Source organism: Sinocyclocheilus rhinocerous, unplaced genomic scaffold (assembly GCF_001515625.1).
Source record: "Sinocyclocheilus rhinocerous isolate Xijiao unplaced genomic scaffold, SAMN03320098_v1.1 scaffold30, whole genome shotgun sequence".
Classification (NCBI taxonomy): Eukaryota; Metazoa; Chordata; class Actinopteri; order Cypriniformes; family Cyprinidae; genus Sinocyclocheilus; species Sinocyclocheilus rhinocerous.
In genome coordinates this window covers 752,391-770,726 of record NW_015657838.1, presented here as the reverse complement: position 1 = coordinate 770,726, position 18,336 = coordinate 752,391, and the positions used below count along the sequence as shown (strand labels likewise).

The 18,336-nt window shown below is 36.0% G+C and overlaps 1 protein-coding gene across 1 annotated transcript in view; it reads left to right on the top strand.

The window, feature by feature from the left end:
* The first annotated feature begins 2,654 nt into the window (after window positions 1-2,654).
* The window catches only part of LOC107721597 (type I inositol 3,4-bisphosphate 4-phosphatase-like), a 32,324-nt gene continuing 16,642 nt past the window's right edge, over window positions 2,655-18,336 (top strand). Inside the window, exons 1-2 of the mRNA XM_016529694.1 lie at window positions 2,655-2,750; window positions 16,758-16,971. Coding sequence (XP_016385180.1) covers window positions 16,872-16,971 — 100 coding nt within the window. The 5' untranslated portion in view covers window positions 2,655-2,750; window positions 16,758-16,871. The remainder of the gene's footprint in view (window positions 2,751-16,757; window positions 16,972-18,336) is intronic.

The window sequence follows — 18,336 nt, the reverse complement described above, 5'->3', positions numbered from 1 at the left end:
CTTCTATATATAAGTATTGTCCTCCTCAGCTCGTAGAAAAGCTGTTTGTGATGAGCTTTGGTTCATCATGTGACTTTCTCATCACCACCAGTTTTTGGTGGTTATCACTGCATTACAGTGGTTCAAAACAGATATTAGTACTTCAATATGTTGATTTATTAACATTACATCAGTTAATGGAATACGGTATTTTATTGTGAATTTAATTTAAGTCTGTAAAACCTAAAATGTTGCTACCATATTTTTTACGGTGAAGTTCTGGCAACCACAGCTGCCGGTATTTTACTGTAAATGTCACAGATTTTTTTTGTTTGTTTTTTACAGTGTACAGTAAATATGAAAAGAATTAAAAGTACATTTTAACAGTGTTACCTTCATCTACGTCCCTATTTGTTGAGTAAAGCGCACACACTTTTGACTTGAGTTTTGACTCTCTGTTTTAATGAGCAGGTGTGTGGTCAGATGGCGGCCGGCTGACGACCAATACCACACCTGATCTGTCCTTGCCTTTGAAATAGTAGTTTCGCTTTCCTCTAGTTCTCAGAAAAGATTCTTAACGGAGGCAACCTGTTCCTCTCTGCCATACAAACACTTCTGAAGTAAAACTCATACGAAGTAGTTTCACGAGCATTGTGTTCAAAATGAGTGCATTAGTGCAACTCCGTTACAAACAATTATCCATAGTTTCCGCCAAAATAGTAACAGTTATTAAAATAAAACTCCCGTGCTAATTTAAGGGTTTAGAGGTTTTAAAAAGGAAGTAAAAATATTAATACAATTATTTTATTTTAACCATAGGCCTACTGGGGAAAAAAAACTACAAAAAAAATCTAAAGATTTCATCTTTATTCAACCTAAACTCGTGTATGTTATATTGCTATGTTATTATGGCAGGTGCCACAGAATGTTGCAGAATGGAAGAGTATAGACCAGGGGTGTCGAACTCCGGTCCTGGAGAGTTCAGCTCCAACCCTAATTAAAACTCACCTGCCTGTAGCTTCCTAGTAACCCTTCTCCAAAGAGAAAGGAAAAAATGACGACTGACTGACGTCACAGCTTAATGCTCATTGGTTCAGACAACTGTGATGCTGCGGTTCTCTTCTAAAATATTAAATTTTTTAAATCTGATTTCATGTTATTATGTATTTAAATTATGCATGAATATTCTCAAACACGATGACAGTGCGATCTCTGTGTGAGATATGTGATTGTTGTCATATTTCTATAAAAATCTAAAATACATGTTTGTATTAAAGTAAAAATGGATGATAAATACACCTTTCGTATGGAATTAAATAGCAAGCACTTTGAGTGTCTTGTTCATCAGACCAATTACCGGTTTGTAAACATTCAGGATGCGCGCGCATCATGGTTGCAGAAAACCCGGGAGAGATAGCCTTTATGGCTAGAGAATTTCACGGATAGGGTACAAAATAGTTAGGTTTAAAAAGATTATAAATTATATTGATTAGATGTCATTTTAAAAATGTTCTCCGCATATTACAAGAGCTTGTCACCCAGCGATAAGCACTGTTATTCAACGAAATTGACGTTAGAGAGTGCGATAGTCTTACAGATCCGAAACAGGGATGGCGGTTTTTTTGTGGGCGGAGCCTATCTGGAGGCCGAAAATGACGGTTTTCAAGTAGCAGTCTATGGAGCCATGGAATAAAAGAATTAAAAAAAAGGTAAATTTGATTTTATATTTCAAAATTCTGACTTTATTCTCGCAATTCCGAGATTATATCTCACAATTCTAATAAGGAAAAACAACTCGTCATTCTCTCTTTTCCCCTCGGCTCTTCTAGCTTTTCCCTCTCAGATTTGACAAACTCACTATTTTTGAGTTAAGTCGAGTTATAAAGTCCGAATTAGGAGATATAAACTTGCATTTGCGAGAAAAAAAGTCAGAATTGTGAGATAAAATAAATAAATGTTATGTAAAAATGTTAATAGGTTTAAATAATATTTCATGCTGTAACTGTAGGGCTAATACAATACGTCCCCTATGAACAGCATATGTGATTATGTAGACCTATTGTTTAAATCGAATTTATGCTTTAAAAGTAGAGTAATCATAACAGTTTTCATCCATAGTATGTCCATTTAAACGCTGCGTTTAGCTTCAAATGACGACAGTATTCTATAAAAATTATTTGCATTCCGATCTTGACATCAAAAGGCACAAAAATATATTTTTTCTTTTATTCCATGAATTTTACCCATTTATCTCCACTTGTTCCCAGTGTTTTTCTGCAACCACTATGCGCGCGCAGCTGCAAGTAACTGTGACGTCTACTCTAAATTGGTATATAAAATATGTAGTACGGCGTTACAGAATGTATATTTCACTTCATCCACCTGCAGTTTATTATGTAGAAGTGCTTGGCTGTAACCACTAGATGGGAGTCAAGGTCTTCCGTTACTGCACCTGTCACGCGCTCGTTTAAGTCTGTAAATTACGCACCGAAACATTTTCATGAGGCGTTTTTTAATACAGGCAGATGAATAAACAATTTTTAAAAAACACAATTTTTCAAATCTTACACGGACGATGCATGGTCTCTGATTCCCGCTGTCTGTGAACGAGGCGGAGCTTTTAGAGCAACAACTCTGACGTAATGCGCGGTGACATCACATCAGGGCGAGTCCAGAATGCAGCGCAAATGAAAGAATTGCGGAGACCGCTGTGTATCAAAACACTGATCTGCATATACCTTCAAATCATGGAGCGTATCGGTGACTGAAACGTAAGTGATCCCTGCTGCATTTTTAAAAGCTGGTGATGTTTGCAGTCCGGTCGTGTGGCAGTACATAGTTAACCGCTTGGAAGGAAGCATTGAGGAAAAGGAATCAATTTGCTTTTGATATGCGCACAGTCTGTAATATGGGGTGAGAAATTGTGTGTGTGTGAGTGATGATTAGCAGATCAAATTGTTTTTGTGCTATTGTAAGACATAACGGAGGACGCAATCGTCAATTCAGTCGTCATCGGGCTTTCTATTCCGTCATGAGCATTAACCCTGTGAGCTGTCGAGATGTAGTCAGCTTTTGCTGCTGCAGGAGCTGAATTATTTTGCAAGATGCTCCAATAATGTTCCTGGAGGTAAAACAATAAGCTGGGTCATAAATAGTTGTCTGTTGATATTATTTTCAAGACGGCTTGAACACACTGCAGATGGAAACCTAGACCATATATATATATATATATATAAGGCTTTGCTTTCTTCTGTCAATGCAGGCGGTACAGCTGTAATAAAAAAAATACACTCAACAACATCATCACTGAAGCTACAACGCGAACAATCCCATTAGCCTACTGAACGAATAACTTATGAGCCGGTTCTTTTTAGTGAATCAAAGAAAACTTCTTTTTGATCAATTAATCAATAATTCTTCTTGAATCAAGAACAATTATGAGTCTGAACTGTTAGTACTGAATAAATCTTGCTTGCTTACTGAACCGTAACTTACTAGAGTCCTGTAAACAGTGGTAGCCTACTTTATTAAAATCAGTGAATGAAATTCAGTTGTTTTAGTATTCGAATTTGATATATAGTTAGGAAACATTTTTAAAAACTAGCATTTATGCCACCTTTAAAATACCTGTGAAAATAATTTTTAAATTATGTGTAAACACCTTTTGCAATAATTGTATTACATTAGTTACTGATATGCATTCATGCCTTGTCGTAATTACTGTTTTCGAGACATTCACAACACATGACATTTTACTTGGAGCTGTTCACACCCTTGCACTATCAATGCCTTAACATAGAGCCTATTGAATTTGAGGTGGTCAGGTGGCATAAGTTGTAGTTCACAGAAAACTCCCAGTTCGCAAGTTGTAATTACGAGTTCTACAAAAACGTGAACGCTTTTAACAAGTTGGAATCTCGTAAACACGGTAATTACGATAAGTGTCACCTGGCCCTTGATCCTTAGAAAAACAAAAGTATGTTTTATATAGAATAAATGTCTGCAGTATGAATGTAATCCGGATGTACTACATCTGTCATGTTGACCTACCACCAGGGACGTGCACAGACATTTTCAGGGGCAGGGGCTCAAGTGGAAAAAACGGCACTTCTCGTATTTATTTTAATTTTTTTCTAAACAAAACATTAAATATATTAGGGGTGTGCGATATTGACAAAAAATATATCTCAGTATTTTCTGGGATTTTATCGATAACGATAATTAGACGATATTTTGCTGAGTGTGTTATTGTGCTGGTATCTTAAGGACTACCGTGGACAGCTGACTCCTAAAGTGTTTGATATTCTGCATATTCTGTGTGGTGGTCAGTTCACAGCAGTGGTAAAAATAAATCTTTTCCAATAAGTTTAAATGGATTTTTACCTTTTATGGGCATTTTTACCTTTTTTAAGCCATTTTTTTCTAAAAGTGTGCATCATCTTTTCAGTCAGATTCTTAAATTGAATCAGTCAACTAGAATAATAAGTCATTTGGGCTGTTACCAAGCAAATTAAATCAGTATTGACAAAATTAATCTTTGCAATGCAGAGAAAACCCAGAAGCTGCATTATAAGGGGCATTTAGATGCATTTACACACTGTTTAATGCAGGACATTAATGTTTTATCCTGCAGTTACAACTGCATTAATACTGTTTTGATATTTTAAACATAAAACATTGAATACTGATATTTGAAATTATTTAAAAAAAAATGTAAAGATACTTTAAATGTGAAATTAAAACTGCAAGTAGGTGGCAGCAAGTCACTGTTAATAAGTGAGTCATTGCGATTGAACTGAATCATTTAAACGGTTGATTCATTCAGGAAGGAAACACCATCATGTTGCTCAGAGATGCAAATTGGAATCATATTTGTTGGCGAAATAGAGCAAAAACAGTAAATATTGTGTCAACAATGTAAGTGTCTTAATACCAAATTCTTGTTTATTGAACTGCTGTATAACTATTAATTATATGAAACTATATGAAATGAAATAAATATATACATTTCTGCCCCCATATCTTGATTTTTCTGATCATTCTAAATGCATTTTATTAAACTGAATCATGCAGTGAAAGAACGTTCACCGGTGTAACATACTAGACTTCCTATTGCCTTAGCTAACTTTAGCTAACTTACATGGTAGCTCTCTCATGAGTCATGGATGTTAGTAAGACAAATTAAATATATTTGCCTTTTGTCTTTTGGATAATTAGCTGTAAATTCGAGGCACAGGTAGCTTAGTCTTTTGTTCATCACCACTCACCTCCACAGCAAGACAAACACAACTGGAAAGGGAGGGAGGGCTTCACTTCAGCGGCTCTCTGTCTGTCTATCTGTGATGTGCCGATCAATGTGTGCTACACTGCTGTGCTGCAGAGACGCGGGGAAAGGCATTGGAACTTGACAGAGTTAATAAACCTGACCAGATATTTTGAATTTTTATTTGTTTGACAGGGAAAGCTGTGCGCAAACAGAAACATACACATGTACACATACATATATTCATTTATATAAAAAAAAGGCACTTTCTCTTGAGGAAGAAAAGGGGGCAGGTGCTCTAGCCCCCTTTGATGTCTGTGTGCACGTGCCTGCCTACCGCTGTTAGTTGTGTTATTTCACTACCATTCACAAATCCTCTCCCTTGGCCTCATGGGATAGTAAATTATCCACTGAATGTGCACTTAAGAATCTCACTGATAATAGTAGGTCATCTGGGTATTTATTGCTTACTGTTTCATGAGTACTGTGACATACTACTATGTTCACATACTGTTTTTTGGCTAAAATATAGTACTGAAGTATGCGATCTGGGATGGCGCCAAGTTTTACGTATGTCACATAACTGGATGAATCTTTGATAGCTCTGATGACAACATTTTGATTCGACAAGAATCGACATCAACCCTATGTCGTAATCAGCCTATAAAAAGATGCAAGTGTTGGCACCTTTTATGTCATTCAGTATGTTTTCACTGTAAAAACAAGGGCCTAATTGTCTCAAGGCTCCTTCCTCAGTACTTTTTGTAGTAGTTGTTCTTTGTAGGATTGCCTTTTGAAATGCGACCAGCTCTTGTTGTTACATGTATGAAAAGTTCACTGTTCTTTAATATTACAATCAGTACCTGAATTAATGGCACTATTGACTGGTGGAAGATGCCAAACACTCACATGATGCACCAAGAACAGTCCATCAAAGCCTTCCAGTGAAAGATCTGGGTCACTAATGCAAAGATTAATTTATTTGTCCTTGTTAGAAGAACTGGAGGATCTGGAGGACAACATTTATTTGTCCTTGTTAGGAGAACTGGAGGATCTGGAGGACAACATTTATTTGTCCTTGTTAGGAGAACTGGAGGATCTGGAGGACAACATTTATTTGTCCTTGTTAGGAGAACTGGAGGATCTGAAAACTAGTAATTAAGAAAAAAGAAGTGAAGTAAAACGAAATTATATTATTTTTCAATGTCATGCGAAAAATGAAAACTATAATGAAAAGCCTGTAGCTTTGTTTCTATTCTTGCAGAACATTTGTCACGATATAAACCGATCGAACATTAATAGTTTATTCCACCATCTCTATTCAACAACCTCTCACTGCAAGAGGAACTCACTGGCGATGAAGCCCGCCGCGATGATTGTCTGTAGCGCACACACGTGCCATATGTGGGAAAGAAACCAAGCTCAGAATCTATTCTGAAATGTTTAGAATACGAGAAATAGAATTTCGCTCTGCCAGACGAAATGATGTAAGGTCTAGAGATGAAAGGAGAGCATGCGTGGGCATAGAATACATGGGGGATGCGGGCCCCCACTTTTAATAAAATGTAAATTCGTCCCCGGCTCTTTTTCAGGCAAGTGTGATAATGTAATGGTTTTCAGGGGCCAGTGTGAATAAATCTAGATTTAAATTCGAAGAAAAAAGATAGTCTATGCATGACCTGGCATTTTATTCGTATCCAAAATGAGGAGATGTGAACATTAAAGGATTAGTTCACTTCCAGAATAAAAATTTCCTGATTATTTACTTCCCCATGCAGATAGCAAAATTTGTCTGGCCCACCTCTGGGCCACATCTTTGCTTTAGTTCTGGCCCAATTCTGGCTGTGTCCCCGGCCCAAAACTGGCCCACACACTGAAAACAGACACAAACAATTTCCTCTGGCCCGGATCCGGCCAACAGCGTGTAAAATAACTCTTATTTATTGATGTGGCCCAGATCTGGCCTGTATACTGTATTATTTTATTACAGTAAACTTTAAAGGCAGATCTGGCTGAGACTCGGCTTGGTCCTCGGGCCAGATGTGGCCCAGAAACTGCTAAATGTAATTCAGCACCCAGTCTGGTTGTTGGGTGAGGGGGTTGGGGGTCTGTTGGATTATTTGTTAAATATAACACATAATCGTGAGTCTGATTTATCCAGGCATTACATTTCTTAACTAATTAAAAGTAAGAAAAATAAATAAAACCTGTTAATTAGACCAGAAAAAAGGTATTATTACATTTGACATTTCTGTCCCCCTCACTTCTGAAATGATGACTATGCCGCATGAGAGCATGGATAATCCTGTTCTCACCCAGGCAGTGACTCATCACTGAAAGGAAATGGCTGTTCATTATGATTGTGATTGCTTTAATTACAGTTGATAGGAATCCAATCAAAACAGAGATTAAATGGCAAAAACTCTTCTTTGATTTTTTTTTTTTTTTTAGAATTATGGTTCTTTTTTATTTTTAGACTTTGCTTCAGTGAACTTATTGGAGATGTAAAGGTATAGTTCAGCCAAAAATGAATACTGTCAATATTAATTCACGTCATTCTCCATTCCACATATTTGGACTGCCGTGCCACTCTTGTTTATAGCAGGCATGAGAACCAGTGACATTTGACAATGATGTCAAACATGACACAAATTAGGGCTGTGCAATATATCGAAATTATCGAAATATCGCAGATGTACATATCGCAATATGCATATCGCTACAGCTTGCAATATTTGGGGCCATGAACAAAAGACAAAGAGAAAATCACTCACTGCTCTTACCTAAATAACTTTTGTAGCTTAAATAAGAATCAGTGCATATTGAATTCAAAGAGTAAATACTAAGCAGTGTTTTATTTTTCCTTTTTATTATTCAATTCCTAAACTCATGTTAAAATGATTACACTAATGTTAAAATGACATTTTTATGTAATGCTCGAGTAAAACACTACCGTTCACTTTCATAAGTTGTTGTAGGGTGCTTTCTTATTAGAATCAGAATCAGAATGAGCTTTATTCACCACTTAAGTGTGCGCAGACACAAGGAATTTGTTGGGGTTTTACAGGAGCAGAGGCGGGTGGACTTGAGAACGGCGCGGCCAGCGATTTCGACGAAGGAGCGTCCGGAAGGACATGTGACGACCCCGGGCTGGACTTTTTCGATTTTGTTTTTTTTTGTGACAAAGAGCTGTGCAAAGATTCTTCAAAATATTTATTTTCATGTCCCTTTAAAAAAAATACAGCATATAGGCCTAGGTTTAAATTGACAAGAAGGTGAGTAGAAATTGACAGAATTTTCATTTTTGTCTTATATTTGTATTAAAGATGGCCTTTTTATCATATTAAGACTTTGTCCTGATAGCTTTATGTGTATGAAAGTTGAAAGATGCACCATTTCATTAAGAAATGCATCCACCCTTTTTCTCTGCAAAACAAAAATGGATACAAGGGAACAACTCTAAATCTACATAAATGAATTATATTATGCTCCAGGCTTCATTATGACAAAAATACAGTAAAATAGTCATCTTATTACAATTTAAAATAATTATTTTCCATTTTTAATGTATTTTAAAATGTAATTTATTCCTGTGATTGCAAAGCTGAATTTTCAGACATTACTCCAGTCTTCAGTGTCACAAGATCTTTCAGAAATCATTATAATATGCTGATTTGCTGCTCAAGAAACATTTCTTATTATAATCGATGTTAAAAATTGTTGTGCTGCTTAATATTTGTCGAATACTGTGATAAATTCATTATCCGATAAATAGAAAGTTCAAAATAGCAGCATTTATTTGAAATAGAAATTGTTTGTAACATTATAAGTCTCTTTACTGTGACTTTTTATTAATTTTATGCATCTTTGGTGAATAAAAGTATGAATTTCTTTTTTCCCCCCAAAAAATTAAAAATCACACCTACCACAAATTTTTGAATGGAAGTGTATTCATGGATTAGTTCATTTATACACAGGCCCACATGTAACATGTAAGAGCTGTTCATACAGAAACACTCTCACGCATGGATTCATTTCCTCTGTATGTTTGTCATGCACATAAGATCTCTACATAAATAGAAACATGACTCAGTTCTTGGCTTAATACTGTCATTTATGCTTTCTTTGACAAATATCTTGGTGGCATGATTTCAGATTACAATGCTACACTTGATTTCTGCTGATTTCTGACCAAAAGTTAGTAGTTCTCAAGATTAATCTCATACACTCTGTGTAACATGAAAGCGTTATATAAAATTCCCTCATTGATTGTACCGCCTCCTCCGTAATATTGCCCGCCTCTGTTCCTCTTTTAGTTTCCGAGATGCTGAAAGTGTTGTCCATGCCATAATTACTTTAGATCTCTTCTACTTGATTTCCCTGCCAAATTGTTTCAAAGGATACAATACATCCAAAACTGTTTGGTACTCTTTTGTTCCACTTCCAGTTTCCTGTCATGTGCTTTGAATATAAAAAACACGAGAGACAGGCCCTCTCCATAATAGTGCCATTGATGTGTACTTGCAGACTTGCATTTTACATCCATGAAGTCCATGAGATTGTAGGGTGTCCCATTTGACAATTTGGGTTTAAAAATGTGCTCATGAGCCCCCTTTTTGCACCCTTGATGGATGTTAAGACACATATGCATTGCATTGGATGAATGAAACATCTGCATTATGACCCAAGATACAGCACCTCAACAGTGCTATTGATTAGTAGACCTGAATATGCAGGTCTGTAGCATGTATACACAGCTCTGCTGAGGTAACAGTTCAATAGAAAGTCTCTGCTCACTGCCAGTCCCAGAAAGCTCAGCTATAAAGAGAAAGTCACTCACACTTCCTGATTAAGCAAAAGGCCAGGATGTGGTTGTGGGAGACTGAGAAGTGACAGTTTAGAGTGACACTGCAACAGCGTGCATGTCAAGGTCTGTATGCGGACGGATTGTTGTGTTGTGTCCACTAATTGTTCACAAAAATAACTTTTCAAACAGGTCTTTATGTGTGTAAATGTTTTGAGCTGAATTAATTGTAGAATATGCTCTTTAAACAATGATAATGTCATCATAATACAGTAGTTGAATACTGAAACAGGAGTTGTCCTTTGTCCCAGTGTGCCACGATGAGCCAGAAATAAATTGCTCTCCCTTTATTATCAATGGAGCTGTCAAGATGTGGAAGTGTGTGACATTGAGCTTTCACCTAACGGACACCCGTCTCTATTTCTGACACACTGCACAACTACTCCAGCTAGTTTATTTTCACAGACTGTGTAAAATAATTTTTACTTTTTTTTTGTAATACCATTCAAAAGTTTGGGGTCAGTAGGATTTTTTTTCCTTTCATGCAGCATTTATTTAATAAAAATACAGTAAATATTCTGCAAAATATTACTACATTTTTTTTAAAATAACTTTATTTTCTATTTTAATATATTTCAAATTGAAATGTAATTTATTCCTGTGATTAAAAAGCTATATTTTCAGACATTACTTCAGTCTTCAGTGTCACATGATGCCTCAGAAATCATTCTAATATGCTGATTTGCTGCTCAAGAAACATTTATTATTGTTATCGATGTTGAAAACAGTTGTGCTGCTTAATAATTTTGTGGAGACTGTGATACATCTTTTTTTTCAGGATTATTTGATGAATAGAAAGTTAGAACAGAAAAGAAAAGAACAACATTTATTATGATAGTAACATTTTGTAACATTATACATGTATTTATTGTCACTCTTTATCAATTTAATAATCTTAATCTTTTCTTAAAGTAGTTGTTTTTTTGTTTAAAAAAAATAAAAATAAAAAATCTGACTCGTACCTTTTTAACAGTAGTGTACATTGAAATACTTTATGAGAGTTACAGTTCATTAAAGTCAGCTGCGAGTTGCACAGCATTGCACACCGTTAGGCCTTACATTTACGCATTGTCTGGTCAACATGCATTTGCTTTTATTATTTGAATCAATCGCTTGCTCTAGAGTGCATGCACTTTTTGCTTGATTTATATGATTTCAGTTAAGTTGCTTTTAAAATATTTTTTTTTTTGTTTAAAAAAAAAAAAAAAAAAAATCTGACTCGTACCTTTTTAACAGTAGTGTACATTGAAATACTTTATGAGAGTTACAGTTCATTAAAGTCAGCTGCTGTCCTAGCCTTTACACAACACCGGTTTCAACTAAACACCGAAAACTCTTTATGTATTTTAGCTGTTCATTTACAGATTTAAGATGAACGTAGATCAGTGGGCAAGATGAGAACTTAGATAAGGTTTGTCCAAGAAGTTGCTATATTTGTCCCTGAACTTTCCCTGAAAAATTCTCAAAAGGGGCGGGGAAGCTACAAAGTAGCTAAATTGACAACACTGGGTATGAGTGGTTATGAACGAATGAATGAAACGCATTTTTCACTTTGTCTCGAATCACGCTCGCGGAAAGTGCTTGAGAAACAGTGTCTCTTCTGCGGCTCGGTACGCTTTCAACTCGTTTTTTTAGTCTCGAGCAAGACTGTACGACATTCACGTTACACAATTTGACTGATTTTTACGTAGAAATGGCGACAGCGCACCGCATTAAAAGAAATTGTCATTCATGTTTTCATAACCGCTGGCCAAATTCAAAAACCAAACTAAAATTAAATCATCTTTGAGTGCAAGGGGCCCCCCTGGTGTTTCGGGGGCCCTACGCAGCTTGCGTATTTTGCATATAGGGAGGATCGGCTCTGCATTTACACTGTTTTGGAGGCCTGAAAGTGCAAACTTTTGAAAATGGGTTTCAAAGTGCAAGTTTTTGAAAATGATACCATCTCTGATGCCATTTTTGTGTACACTACAAAAATGGTGAACAAGGACCGTTTTGACAACATTGTCATCTGTACATGAGACTTTTCAAAAATTAAAAGTAAAACCTTTCCGTTTTTAGTACATCGTTGTTGTGTAAACGTACCCTGAATCATCTCTTTCTAGCCATATTTATATGCGCTTGTTACAATACTAACATTATAATAATAATCACATAAGTCAATTCATCTTATAACAATGGATTCTGTTGAATAGGATGCATAATTATTCACTCATTTTCTTATTCCTGAAATCTACAACAGCAAGAAAGGCTCATAGCTGATTGGTCTGTGCTAGTGAACATTCTGGGATAATGTGCAGCTTCAGGCTGCTGCAACACATCACTGGTCCTGTCCAGTGTTGCACAAAGCTGAAGATATGGCTAACCTGTGCACCATTTTCAGATAATCCAGTTCCTTTTAAAGTGGTCCTGTTTGTGACTTCTCTTATAAGTCATCTCCGTTTTTACACAAAGAGCTTTGAGGCATGACTTTTTTGAAGCAGTGTTGGTTGTAACTTCCTCTTTCTGATAATTGAACCAGCAGTGTTCACTGAGGCATCCAAACACTTTCTGTTCTCAGATCTGCCGCCAATTCTTTTTTCAGCAAACGTAAAGTCACATATCATCTGTGGTTTTACTCGTTACTAAAACATAATGGGGCTGTGTTTGTTGGATTTAATTATTTTTGTCAATCCATGGGCATATAGAAAATATTCAACATACGCATTCACAGCATATAGTTCTCCAATCATAATTTAGCCCATAACAATAGGTTATGTTCGTACAGTGGTCCTTTTTTATTTTCGTGAAATTCATGTGACAGGCAACCAGTAAGTCAGAAGCGGCCATTTGTTCTGTCAGCCCTGTGCCATTCTTTTTTTCTTTTCTTTTTTTAAAAAAGATTTATTTTTGGCATTTTTGCCTTAATTAGAATAGGACAGAATTTGGCGTCCTGTGCCGTTCTTAATCACTAAGTAAAAGACCTCGAGATGCAAAAACAGCTAGATTTTAGTAAGACACTCTTGACCAAAATAATTTTTTTTGGTTATTGAGACTTTAATATTATAGACATTTTAATTAATAGTTTGTAGTGTCCAGTATGTAGTGTCAATGTTTGCATCAACGATGTCTTAAAATTATAAGTTGTGTTGCAATGCTGAGAAATAAATTCAAAACCAAGAACTAAATTTGTGATTTGTAATGTACTAGGATATGTAAAACTGAGTAAAATGTTGGCTCAGAGTTGGCTCTGAATCCTTAAATTAACTGAATCCTTCCCTAATTGATAAAAAAAATTAGTAAAACAATAATATTGTGAAATATTTTATTTTAGAATAACTGTTTTGTATTTGACTATATTTTAAAATATAATTTATTCCTATGGTGGAAAAGCAAATTTTTTACAGAAATTGTTGTTGCTGTTGTTGCAAAAAAAGTTGTGCTGTTTGATATTTTTGTGAAACTGTGAGACATTTTTTTCAGGATTCCTAGAAAAATAGAAAGTTAGCAGCATTTTTGTTTTTAAATAGAAATCATCTGTAACATTATAAATGTCTTTCTGTTTTATCAATGTAATGCATCCTTGTTGAATAAAAGTATAATTTATATAATTTAAATATAAATAACCTTTAACGTCTTTTATTTTTTTTAGAATATCATCCCCCAGTTCCATTCCTGATTCCATAAAACTGTCTGTCTTCTCACATTATGAGTGGAAGAGGCAGCTTGTATCGGTTAAATGTGTTTGTGTTGTGTTGTGCTGTGAGTGATTCAGATGAGTGACTACAGCAAGATCCTTGAGGTGAGAGACAACATTTAATTAGCATCAACAAACATCTCACCACAGTCACTTTCATCTGTTTTCTGAATATTTCCATATTCTCCTGATGGAATCTGTATCAAATTGGTGCATTTGGCATGAAGGCAGTTTCTTTTAAATCATAATTGAATGATAATTCAATTTTAAACGATAATACTAACCGTCAGGGCATTTTATCGTGATTTATCGTGAAACCGGTAATCGTTCCATCCCTAATTGAATGTAAGTCTGAATGAGGTCTGTAAGAAATCATTTTAGAGAATGAAGCAGCGCAGAGACTGCTGGTTAATATGCGTGAAATGTCAAGGCTAATATGAGTGTGGTAATCATCAATCCTTCTGCTACAGTTTATGGAAATCTTTAACTGCAGGCAGGAGATGAGTATTCTGATTATGGCCAATTTTTATTCTTAATTGCTGTGAACACATTATGATAAATGTGTTGTTCATTGTGATATGTTCTAGGCTGTGTGGTGGACTATATCAGGCAGATGGATGGCTGGTGGGTTGTTGGTCGTGTTTGCTGGAGCCTGAGTCAGAAGCAGTCGTCCACCCCTTCAGACCCAGACTGCAGCCCACTACCGGCTGCTTTGCCTATACCACAGCCAAAAACCCTCCATCCGCCACGGATGTAGAGTATTTGCATCCTCATTCACCCTCATTCTCACCCTCATTGTGACAGGATTCAATCGTGTTGTACAGTCTCAGTGTACTGTAATAGTTTTCTGCATCCTTTGAAGCCAAACACTCTAGGAAGTTGCTTGACGGAAACTGCGTTCAGCTAATTTTGTAGTACTACGTTTGCACTTACGTTATTGGCATAATTCCTTTAGTGAACTGGATACTAAAACAACACAGAGAGAGCAAATAAATGACGCTATCACTGGGCCTGGTTCATTCTTCCTGAATAATCCCTGAGGGTTAGACATGCTGAGAGTCTTGCAACCCTATTTTCAGTCTTATTTTCTCTGCTTTGATAAAGCGCTTTGTGATAAATATAATCCTTCACCCAGTCTCCAATTCTTTATGTATGGCAAAGTGACCAACAGCAGTTTATTTTACACTCTCAGAAAAAAAGGTACAATAGCTGTCACTGGGGCAGTACATTTTCAAAAGGTACACCTTTGTACAGATGTGGCCATTAAGAATGCAGACCTGGCCCGAGACGCTCAGGCCCTATAGCCCGGTCCTTGTCCGACAGCTTATCAGAATTCTCGGCCCGAGTCCGACTGGAGCACGTGTCTTTTTTCTCTCTCTCGCTTCCTAATTACACAGCTGCTGTTGCAGCCATTAAAATAGTTCAGTTTTGTTTTCAATTGCAAAGTGGTTACATTTCTTTTCGTTTCTTTATTAAGTGAATTTAGAAAAATGTTTGGAACATTTTTTGTTTGTTAAATTCAAGTTTTTGTTTTTTAAAGTGGCGACCAAGCGGATAGCGGCAGACAGTGAGTTGATCAAGTTTGATCAGTTTAGCCTTCTCAAATCAACATGACTTGCCTAAAATAAAATCTATAGATATAAAATAGATATAGAAGATATATTACAATGTTAGTTTAAACGTTTACAAAAGCGTACTTTGCAGGACATGAAGTCGGGCCCCCCCCTACTTCAGAATGCCGCCATGCGTTTCACTCATAACCGAAAGATGCTGTGACAAACAGTGCACAGTTCTGGGGATAGATTTATCATCCAAATTAATTATTTTCACTATCTTTAGTAATAAAATTGTATGCATTTATTTTATGCAAGCCATCAGGTTGATGACATCGCCTCATAGCGTCTGTGTGTTGCTTTGCATTAAATCAAATTATTTAAAGCATAGTAACATTACTACATTATTTTATAGATGAAATAAAAATACACAAACCTGAATTTCACAGAAGAAATGCACCAATTTGGCGGCACTGAGAAGACAGTTGCTCTCTGGCTCTGACTCAAAAACCTGCGCCCAGTCAGGATATTTACAAAGCCACTTCATTTTTTAGAGTGAACTTTATTTTTTAAATAAAATAAAATAAAATAAATGATGTTTGACCGTTATATACGCATTAATAAACTATTACAGTCTGTGCCAAACAGCAGAGAAACTCTTGCTCTAAGCAAATAAGTGGCATGACAAAAGTGTGCAATTAAGTTTACAGTTAATTTTTTCATCTTCCCTGAGTTCATGCAAAATGATCAGAACTAAATTACCAGGTTATTAACTGGTTTCCAGCTTTTAAAACAAATAAACCCTATAACAAAACTACTTATTAAATATATATATTGGTCAGTGTTTCTGTGAAAAGACTAGCCTAATAAAGAGGTCCAAGATTAAAACTTGCTAAATGTTTTCATCTGCTTCATTTTCAGACTTTGCCAGCAAGACAGGATATTTGCACTTAATGTACATTTAATTGCATTGCTTTTAGATTATGGTTTAATTTGTCTGTCTTGCACGACCGCTGTCTTATTTTTTTTATATTCTATGGAGGAGAAGTTAATAATATGTACACTTTAGGTACAGCATATGAAGTGTTTGGGTGAAGTTGTGTGTTATTGGGAATCCTTCTTAGCATCCTGTTTGTGAAACATTTCCTGTAAGCCATGAATTATCAATTCATAAACATAAGACAATTTTCTGGCTTTCTGATTGTTCTGTCATTGTGTTCAATTATAAATGTCCTCATATGAAACCGCATAAATAATGTAGAGACATACATAGTGGTTTGAGATCAAGCACTCATTCTTTGTCTCATTCTTTGGTTGTCTCAGGTAAACAGCCTCGGGGTCCGCTGGTTCTTCAGTCTCCAGACAGATGGTGACGCAAATGTTGACTCATCCTTTTTGTCCCCTTCTCTCTCTTGCTTTTAGATTCCAAACTTTTAGACTGAAACAGAGCCGGGATTACTGGAAAATCTTTACTGGCAACATAAAGTGGGAGTGTAAGAGTTACTTACATTGGTCACTGAAGTAACTGGAGCCAAGATGGCAGGAAGAGAGCGCAGTCCACGCCACAGGCCATGGTCTGTGTACCGAGCCAACACATTTGATTTGTCCTCTGAGATGATGGGGTTGGCGCTAACAGGTATTATTATTATTATTATTAGCTTGATTGTGTGGGGTTTTGCCTACACAAATAACTTTTGGCTGTAGGCCTACAAGAAGTTTATACTCTTGTGATATATGTATATATATATATTCCTGACATGTGAGATATGTACGGTGGCCAAGAGAGCTCAATGCGCTGCAACTTCAGAAAACACATGCAAATAGAAAAAGCACCAGCAAATTAAGAAAACATCTTCATCAGTTTGACAGCACATGTGCTGCAAATACTCGCAACACAATCAAATACAAAAACACGCTGCAAATGCTCACAACACAAACAAATAAAAAACACGCGGCAAATGCTCACAACACAAACAAATAAAGAAACGCGCTGCAAATACTCACAACACAACCGAATACAGAAACGCAAGTACAGACAACAATGGGAGGACCCCAACAAAACTTAACCATGTTTTTTTTGTTTTTTTATTGATTACCATTTGTATAACCACAGTTGTACAAATACCATGGTTAAACAATGGTTAGTGTAGTAAATCCATGGTTAATTTGTGGTTACCATGGTTTAACTATAGTAACCATTTTTTTACTTTTGTCTTTTACTATAAACACAAAAACAGAGAAAATACAACCAACCTATCTGCACTTTGTCATTTTTTAGTGGTGTCTATTATTTAGCCAGTGACAGAAAAACTTACAGGGGTCATATCTTACATATCTGTAAGAATAGACTGGTAGTACAAGTCTGGCTCTGATAACTATCTTCATTTTTTGTCAGTAATCGATAAATTGCCAATATTATTCCATTCAATATTATTTAGGCTAAAAATAAAAAAAAAAAAAAAAAAAAGCAAAGGAATCGTATGATCAGGATGTTAAAATAAACAAAAATCTGACCTTTCAGAGCAAACATTGATAAATATGTCCCATCCATGTTCGTCACTTTACGGTTCCCCTAAACATTTCCGATGTGGTCTGTGCCTATTTGCAGCGCGTTTCTTTATTTGTTTGTGTTGTGAGCATTTGCAGCGCGTTTCTGTTTTTGCAGCGCGTTTCTTTATTCGGTTGTGTTGTGAGTATTTGCAGCGCGTTTCTTTATTTGTTTGTGTTGTAAATGTAACTAATTATTATTATTATTATTTGCAGCGCGTTTCTGTTTTTGCAGCGCGTTTCTTTATTTGGTTGTGTTGTGAGCATTTGCAGCGTGTGTGTTGTCAAATGTATGAAGATGTTTTCTTAATTTGCAGGTGTTTTTTCTATTTGCATGTTGTTTTCATTTGCAGCGCGTTGAGCTCTCTCGGCCACCATAGATATGTTTTTTCTGTGGTAATAATTAGAATGCCACAGGTGCTCTGAATAGACCTTAAAGGTATAGTTCATCCAA